The sequence below is a fragment of the Lampris incognitus genome, chromosome 9 (assembly GCF_029633865.1).
Source record: "Lampris incognitus isolate fLamInc1 chromosome 9, fLamInc1.hap2, whole genome shotgun sequence".
NCBI lineage: Eukaryota > Metazoa > Chordata > Actinopteri > Lampriformes > Lampridae > Lampris > Lampris incognitus.
The window spans coordinates 14,812,943-14,822,383 of NC_079219.1; the positions used below are offsets into that span (position 1 = coordinate 14,812,943).

Here is a 9,441-nt window from a genome sequence, read left to right on the forward strand (position 1 = left end):
ACCTGTATGTAATGAATGGGCATTGTTACATGTATTTCTATCCACTAGTGGTCAAGCTGCCTTTGCCTTTGCTTGAACTTTTGTACATCATAGATGACTTATTTTCGTTGAATGTGATATGACCGGGCTACTTACCTGTTTCATTATTAATTTATTTTGTAAATATTTAATTTCCCAAAGATTGATAAACTCATGACTGTTAAACAAAATTTCAGTCTTGAGTCGTTGTTTGTCGTCGAGAATGATAGTGCAAAAACAGCGAGCCACCTCACCAAGATTTGTCTTGATGATGTCTAAGCGTTCGTAAACAGTCAGGCTATTTCACCGTATTCGAGCAGTTCATGTTCTGAATTAAGCGTTAGCATTACATCAGTTTAACTTTCGTGTTATATCGTTGCAAAATCTGTGTGCCAGCGTCACATCGAGGTGCCAACTTTGAGATCAGCATCAGCAACAGATATCTGGAGAGATGGGCTGTCAGTTTCAACACGCCCACTGTGCTGGCCGAGGATGCTGAAATAACACTCAAGCGAAGGCTCCTGCCAAGGAAAAGACTAAACAAAAGGCACCACATTAACAGTGCTGTGGGTTTGTTATGCAAGACTCTGCCACATGTCTGCTGTACCTTTTCCAGTTTACTGAGGTGAACCAGATGCTGACTCTGGAATAGCTGCAAAACATATATCCAGTATCTGACCTGCGACTGACATCACACAAATCATAACAAGCCCTCCCATGTCCTGCCAGGAACTCCGGATGAAATGAGTCTATAGCAGACAGCCGTGAAGAGGACTAAACTGAATTCGAGCTGATAATTATTTGCTATACCATTTGTGGGACTCGTGGTCTGCTTAGAGGCACATATAACGACAAACTGGTCAAATACAGGTCATGCGGGGTGTGATTATAATGGGTGATGTTAAGAGAGAGACTTAAACACCAGTAGTGGAAAACGTATTCAGATCTTTTACTTAAGTAAAAGTAGTAATACCGTGGTGTAAAAATAATTTGTTACAAGAAAAAGCCCTGTATTCAAGATCTTACTTAAGTAAAAGTACAAAAGTATTAGCATCAAAATATACTTAAAGTAGCAAAAGTGAAAGTACTCATGCAGAATGGCCCATTTCAGAATCATATTATTTGGACTGATTCATTAATGTGTTCATTACTTTAATGCTGCAGCTGGATGGGGCATCCCGGGTGGCGTGGCGGTCTACTAACACGGGATCGCCGGTTCGAATCCCCGTGTTACCTCCGGCTTGGTTGGTCAACCCTACAGACACAGTTGGCCGTGTCTGCGGGTGGGAAGCCGGATGTGGGTGTGTGTCCTGGTCACTCCACTGGCGCCTCCTCTGGTCGGTCAGGGTGCCTGTTCAGGGGGGAAGGGGAACTGGGGGGAATAGCGTGATCCTCCAAGGTGCTGCGTCCCCCTGGTGAAACTCCTCACTGTCAGGTGAAAGGAAGGGGCTGGCGACTCCATAAGTATCGGAGGAGGCATGTGGTAGTCTGCACCCCTCCCGGATCGGCAGAGGGGGTGGAGCAGCGAATGAGAAGAGCTCAGAGGGCGAGGTGATTGACCAAGTATAATTAGGAGGAAAATGGGGGGGGGGTAATAATAATAATGTTGCAGCTGGTAAATGTGGAGCTAATTTTAATTACTATATATTGCTGGGTAGCTTAACCTATAAAAATACATCATTATTTATTAGTTAATTTATAATTTGTATTAATAATCTAAATCTACAAAGTAAAGAATAACCAAAGCTGTCAAATAAATGTAGTGGAGTAAAAAGTACAATATTTCCCTGTGAAATGTAGTGGAGTAGAAGTATAAAATAGCATAAAATGGAAATACTCAAGTACCTCAAAATTGTACTTGAGTACAGTACTTGAGTTAATGCACTTAGTTAATTCCACCACTGTTAAACACAAAATGTCGCTATCGTCTGGATTAAAAAAAAAACATGTTGCATGTAGACACATCGTAACGTTTGCAAAAATTCATCGGTAACCCCCCCCCCCCAAAAAAAACCAAAACAACAAAAAACACATGGAAGCCAAGTCACACTCGTCCCGGCAGTGTTTAACGCTCCATGAGCCTGTTTACCATCCATCTCTTGTTAACGTCTCAAAAGAAACACAAACAGCTGTTCGACATCTGTAAAACATTTGTCGTCTGTGACATAGTGTTGCCTCGTTCAACTGTGTGCCGCCACTCCTCAAGTGTAACGACAAAACAGTGTGTGTCTGGCCAGCCCTGAAAGCCACAGAGAGCTCTCGCAGTGCGGTCAGGACGGAGTTTCTGTAGTGGATTTTCTAGCCCCTTGTTGCTTGAGCGTTATGGATACTAGACGTGTGTGCTTGATGTTGTGCCTTCTTCTACTGGCGCACTCCACAACCCAGCAGACCTCTTCCAAAAGGAAAAATGAAAGGAAAGGTAGGATATACATAAAAACATCTATATGGACACAGAAGTATGAGCTGTCATAACTTGTTATCCCTTTGGAGGATACAAAAGCATCAAAATGAATGAGAAATCAAGTGTGGATGAATGGTTGTTTATATGGCTCCTTTCTCCTTGGTAGACAACAGTGCTGCGATTGAGGAGCTGAAGAAGCAGATTGAGGATATTGTGCAAGAGCTGCACTTGCTGAAAGAGCAGCAAGCCTTGCAAACAGGTATTGTACCGTCAGAGAAAGGACACCGTCTATACTTAGCACAAAAAGTAAGGAAATGTGTGTTTGGTAGATGATTTCTTTGTGGTAACAATGCTTCTTGGCAATACATCTTATACTGTTGGAAAGCCTGTTTATTTCCCTTTTAAATGACGCCACATTTGTGAGGAACATGCATTTGTGGGATGAGCAGCAGAGCTGAGTATGTGGGTTGCGCCCATGAAAAATTTGTCAGATCTTCTCTGCCAATGCCAAACAGTTTATTTTGCTGTTGCTGTTGACTCTTGTTTTGAGCTTCTGGTACCCCAGGTGCTGACGATCGGGTGCCTGATATAAGATTTATTGCCAAGAAGCATTGTTACAGCAAAGAAATAATCTACCAAACATAAATTTCCTTACTTTTTGGGCTAATTTTATATTTATTAAATTGGTACACTGTAAGTATTAAGCTTTGCGCAATCATGAGGGACCCCAAAATGCCAAATTAAAAACAGAGACGGGCAATAGATGTTTGATGTTTCTTCCTGTGTTTGAGGTCCCACATGAGATCACTATCATACACTATTACAAAGTTTACTTGTATCCCCCCCCCACACACTGTAATACAAACAGTATGATGAATGGGGGTAGCAATTCGGTTGGGTGGGGGTTCTCATCCCAAATATTAAGCATCGAATGTTGGAACAGCACTTTGCGATTGGGAACCTAAACATGACACTGTGATGAAAGGGACAATTACTCACACTGACGCCTGTTAAAAAGCTAACTTTGCGTTAACCTCTCCCCCAGTTTGCTTGAGAGGCACAAAGATCCTCGGCAAGTGCTTCCTGGCTGATCCAGTGAAGAAGACCTATCATGTAGCCAACGAGGACTGCATCGCCAAGGGGGGCAGTCTGAGCACCCCAGTCAACGGAGACGAGAACGACCAGCTCAACAGTTATGTACGCCAGAGCATCGGCCCCGAAGAGCACATCTGGCTGGGAGTCAACGACATGGTGACTGATGGCCACTGGGTCGACCAGTCAGGGACCAGTGTGCGCTTTAAAAACTGGGAGACAGAGATCACCCTGCAACCAGACGGAGGACGGAGCCAGAACTGTGCCATCCTCTCCACCACGGCCAACGGGAAGTGGTTTGACGAGAGCTGCCGTGCTGAAAAGGCCTCTGTTTGCGAATTTAATATTGTGTGAGGGAGGCCGTCGTCTTGCTCTGATGTTTCTAAAGCTCATGTCAATAACATGTTTCTGAGCAGATTAATTTTCACATGAAAAGGTGAATACTGCACGCAAAAACAAATTCAACGTGTTGCGCAATTGAATGCTTTTGGGTGCATATGCGTAAGAGACCCTTGGGAGTGATGTCTTGCATTACCTAACCATTAGCTCACTGTTCCTTTGTCAGATGCAGATAATCTAAAACAGGCTGAATTCACAATGCTGGTTGGGGATGGAGGATGTTACAGACTAAATCACTGGTACATGATGTTCTATATGCAAATGCTTTAGCTGGTGTGAAATATCTTTTCTATGAGCAATGTACTGTACCAGCCTACAGTTTGCCTAGAAATCACCGATGGGTGGCTCGTCTCCAATACTTGTTGATTCTCTAAAGAAAAAGTCCTTTCCTGCTGTAATTCCTGCTGATCTGTTCAATAAAACCTGTCAACGAGAAGCAACTGTCGTGGGTTTGTTTAATCTGACATATTTGGAATTAGTTTTCTATTTTTGCTCAATGGACAGAAAGAAACAAATCAACCCTCGTTCATCAGTGTAACATAATACAATATATGCAATATGAAAATACATGTAAAGTAAAAAATATGAAATGTGATACAAGTTGTGGCATTGTAATTGTCAGATCCTTTGTGTGATTGCCATCCACCTGCTCTGTTCTCCTTGGTTTTCTATTTTCTGTTGTTTTGTTTATTTTACGATTGCTCCAGCAACTACCTCATTTAGCCACAGAGATCAATCAATTTTATCTTTTAATAACAACCATCAAACAGCCTTCTTTAATTAGGATACTTTGTCATTAGGATACTTTAATACTTTAGGATACTTTGTCAATTAGGAGACTTTAATTAGGATACTTAGTCATTGTACATGCATGCAATGAAATGTATCCTCTGTGTTTAACCCAGACACACAATAGGGGCAGTGGGCAGCTGTAGTGCAGCACCCAGGGACCAACTCCAGTTCTTTTTAACGCCTTGGTCAGGGACACAGACAGGAGTATTAATCCTAACATGCATGTCTTTTTGATGGTAGGAGGAAACCCATGCAGACACGGGGGAGAACATGCAAACTCCACACAAAAAGGACCTGGAATGTCCCGGAGTTCAAACCCAGGACCTTCTTGCTGTGAGGCAACAGTGCTTTTTTTGTTTTTGTTGGCTCAAGCTCCCGCACCTGCCCTCCAGTCCCCACCAGGTTTAGTTTGTAGTTTATTTTGGAATGAAAAAAAAAATTTTTTTTAATTGTAGAATTCAGAAGACATCCATTAGTGTGTGTTTGTGTGTGTGTGTGTCCAGATGATGGTTGTCTCATCTGCAAACTTCAGGAGTTTAACAGATGGGTCACCTGAGGCAGAATCATTTGTGTAGAGGGAGCAGAGTAGAGGGGAGAACACACATCCCTGGGGGGCGCCAGTGCTGACGGTTCGGGTGCTGGATGTGATTTTCCCCAGCCGCTTCCCGTGTTTCAGGAAGTTTCTAACCCACTGACAGATGGGGGCTGGTATGGTGAGCTGGATTAGTTTGGAGTGGAGAATATCTGGGACGATGGTGTTGAACGCTGAGCTGAAGTCCACAAACAAGACCTTTGTGTGTCTCTCAGGAGTCAAGATGTTGGAGGATGTAGTGCAATCCCATGTTGACTGCGTCACCCACTGACCTGTTTGCTCGATAGAAAAACCACAAGGGGGTCGAGCAGAGGGCCTGTGATGTACTTCAGGTGGGCCAACATCAGTCTCTCAAAGGATTTCATGACCACAGACGTTAGGGCCTATGGTCATTTAATCCTGTGATACGGGGTTTCTTGAGGACTGGGATGATAGTGGAGCTCTTGAAGCAGGAGGGGACTTCACACAGCTCCAGTGATCTGTTTAAGATCATTGTGAAAATGGGGACCAGCCGGTCAGCACAGACTTTAAGACAGGAGAGTGACACGCCATCTGGGCAGTGGCGCCCCCAAGGGGGGGCCTGGGTGGCCACGGCCACCCTGATACTATCCCTGGCCCCCCCCAGCCACGAGTCGCATATGCAGAATATGCTTCTATCTGATATTTTACATTAAGTGCTGTTCATTTAAATCAATAATGTATATTTTTCTTAACTCTCATATTGACAGTTTTCAACTAGCCTATACAGTATACTACAACAGCATCATAGAATTCCCGAAATTCAGTCATGGCTTTTGGTTTTGGTGTGACCCCCCCAAGATTTTCAGCGGCCCCATTTGGCCACCCCTATGAAACATTTCTGGGGGCGCCACTGCATCTGGGCCCGGTGACTTGCTGGTCTTCTGCCTCTGGAAGGGCTGGTGCACGTCCTCGACACATATCCTGAGTGTGGGTGGAGGTTAATGTTCTGTCTATTGTAAATATTCCATGTAAATTCAGCCGCATACTACTTTATTGTATGTGAATATTCGCACTTGGTGTGGCAGTCATCAAATCTCGCCACAAGACAGCCCACGGGAGGCGCTGTGGCTTAGTTGGTTAAAGCGCCTGTCTAGTAAACAGGAGATCCTGGGTTCGAATCCCAGCAGTGCCTTTTCCGTCCTACCAAATATAGTATTTGTCCTGTAAACTGCATTAAGGTCACACACTTTCAACAAGACACTCTGTCCCCCATGAGATACTATAGAAGTCCATAACATAAGGTATTTGTTAATTACAAACGGGTGTGATGATGTGTGTGCTGTTTTGTTTTGTTTTTTTAAAGAAAATACCAGGAGGCATCAGGCTATACAGCTAACAAATTTAAAGATGCTGTTCAATTTGTTACTTCTAATATTATGATATGTGTAAAAGTGACTTGGTAGGCTTTGGCCTAACAGTTGTGATGTTGTCCATTAAAAGCCGAGAGATTTTTATCAACTGAACAAAAAGAACTTTAATGGTGCAGTATTTTTAATACATCAAAGTGTCATGTATATGCATGCAGAGGAGGAGAATGTGTGCTGTTCTTCTTCTTCCTTTTTTTTTTAACTGGCACACCTTAATATTCACCGACCCAGAAGATAGCTTTAAAAATGAAAATGATGATGGTATCGACGATGGGATGCGTCTTGCGTTTTTTTTGAAATGGGTTATAAGAGAAACGGCTCTTTCTGTTGCCATTCGGGGCTTCAGATGGCGGCGTTTCTTCACAGGTTCCGCTGGCGCTTTCATTGCTGGTGTCCTCGGCGCTTTCATTGCTGGAGACCTTGGCGCTTCCTCTCTTTAATTTGCCGCAGAAGTTCCTAAAGCGCTTTAGTAAACCGGGTTTCTTTGTTGGCAGTTCTGGCCTGGGAGGTTCCTCCATCTTCAGGTGCGTCTTTAGGGACCTCACCAAGGCATCATTGAAAGCGTTGTCCCCGGTCGCTGTGGTTGCCTGTATTACTCGGTCGGACCCAAATTCAGCCAACAGATCCCTCAGCACCGCCTTGTACACTTCTTGGATATCATAATCCGACGATTGGGCAGCAGTGGAGTTGCTCAATTTCCCCATTGTCCTCTGAGACAGATGTTTGACCATCTGATTAATGACGTCAAAGGTTTCAGTGCCTTGTTTGGAGTTGACCTGGCTGAGCAGCCTCATGAGAAGCAGATTAATAACGAGGCTCAGAGACTCACTGCTGCTCTCGGAGGAAGAGGACTCGCCTCTCACGTCCAACACAGGGGAAGTGGACTTAGTTATAATGTCAAACTCAGAGGGGGACTCGCTGGGATCATCAGCCATTGCAGCCTCCAGCCTCTCCAGCTTGTTAACCTTTCCTGCTGGCGGCGTTACCGACACCTCCTCCATGCTGCAGTGCTCATCCAAGCGGTCTTCAGATTGGGGAGTGGCCAGTTTTGCGTCTCGTTCAGGATTTTCACAGTTCAGAGATAACTCGTCATCAGTCCCCTGGCACTCCTGCATAATCCAGATTTCAGCCTGGTCTAGGAAGCGCTGTACGGCTCCCTCTGTTATAGCATAGAGTAACACAGACACGGCGCCTCCATCAGCATCTTCATTTTTCTGCAGTAGCTGCAAAATGGCGGTGTCCAACATGCTCATTCCAAACGGTATCACCGGACTCGGGTATTTCCTGTCAGTCACAATGAGCTTATGGATATTGTCAGTGAGGTCTGCAAAAAGGTTCTGCAGCTCACTGCTGGAGATTGGCATTGTTTTTCCAGGCCCATACCTTGGTTTCAGACATTCCTCCACCAGATCGGTGACAAGCTTCTCGACAGCCATTAATTTTTTATCAAAGGCTATCATAGCACGGGCTGCTTTGCACCTGGCTCGAAAGCTGCCACGGCAGAGTTCGGATGATTCGGGTACAGCTTCCGGCACACTCATCAACTCCTCATGGGCTGTTTGTAGCCTGTGTGACTGGCTCAGGTAGGATATGGCCTCTGAAAGCCGCTCTGTTGAGCCCACTATCACAGAGGCTTTATGTTGGCCAGAGGTCTGTATATGGTGTTTGGCTTCCACCTGAGTGCATTCTCTGAGGGTCTCCCCCAACCAACGAAAATGCTGCTTAGCAAACAGCAGAAAGTTCTTCTTTGATTTCCCCTTCAATATAGAGCGCTGGGACTCGGCCTCTACCACGAAACTCTCCGGCTTTCTGTTGCTAGGAGCAGACAGCGAGGACTCAGCGGATGCAGATATGCCTCTTTTTTTAGAGCGCTTCGTTGACTTTCCAATGTACATGCTCAGGAAGGCACCCATCGCAGTGGCCATTTTGCGGCGCATGGATGGGCACGTGATGCACCCGCTCACATATATAACCGGTACATCTTTCGCTGTTTCCGGTCTCTGCCAGACTTCGGAAATGATCGAGTTAACTCTGTCAGCTACTGCTTTCGCAACCAGTTTACGTACCTCGACAGACAACTCTTTAAATTTCTCATCCAGCTGCCATTTATCAGACGGAGCCATAGACACAGGCGTGAAAAGACTGCGCAGGCTCTCCTCGACACTTTCTTCTGTAACAGTGAGATAATTCATCTTAGATGTCGTATCCTGGGAACTTCCTGATGCAGCGAAGCTCCTTGACAGGTTAAAAAAAGGGGCATTCCGATGCACCCGAATGAAGCCCTGGACCTTAGGCAGGATGTTCTCCACGATCGCTGTGGCAGCTCCCTGGACAATGTCCATGCACAAGCCCGCTAAGTGCGCCAACACTTCAGGGCTTGTTGTTTGTGATGCCACGGTCCTCCTTTGTCCTGGAGTCAGGTTGTCAATGAACTGTTGGATGATCTGATGGAGTTCATCCAAGTTGACATGAGTGAGGTTTACAGTAATTGCCATTTCGTAGTAAATAGAAATGCTCTTAAACTCTATAACGTTGCTCTGCAAATGTCGAGTGCTGCTTTCTCAAGGAAGTCTTGGAGCAAACTGAGGGCCAGTGTCAATCACATCGCCTCTTATGCTGTTCTAGAACCATACAACGTCATCGAACTAAAGAATGGAACCTCAATTAAAGGGACAATACACCTATTTTCCCAAGTGGAAAAATACCAGTTAAAGAGACAGGACACCTATTTTTCCAAGTGGAAAAATACCAGTTAAAGA

General features: G+C 44.9%; 1 protein-coding gene and 1 non-coding gene across 2 annotated transcripts; both read left to right on the forward strand.

The window, feature by feature from the left end:
- The first annotated feature begins 2,189 nt into the window (after positions 1-2,189).
- clec3ba (C-type lectin domain family 3, member Ba) lies at positions 2,190-4,268 on the forward strand. Its single transcript, XM_056286642.1, has 3 exons — positions 2,190-2,437; positions 2,586-2,678; positions 3,465-4,268. The coding sequence occupies exons 1-3, from the start codon at positions 2,341-2,343 to the stop codon at positions 3,863-3,865; spliced, it is 591 nt and encodes a 196-aa protein (XP_056142617.1). The 5' UTR covers positions 2,190-2,340; the 3' UTR covers positions 3,866-4,268.
- Positions 4,269-6,373: 2,105 nt separating this feature from the next.
- On the forward strand, positions 6,374-6,447 carry trnat-agu (transfer RNA threonine (anticodon AGU)). Its single transcript has one exon. It is a non-coding gene; the product is annotated as a tRNA-Thr (tRNA).
- Positions 6,448-9,441: the final 2,994 nt, after the last annotated feature.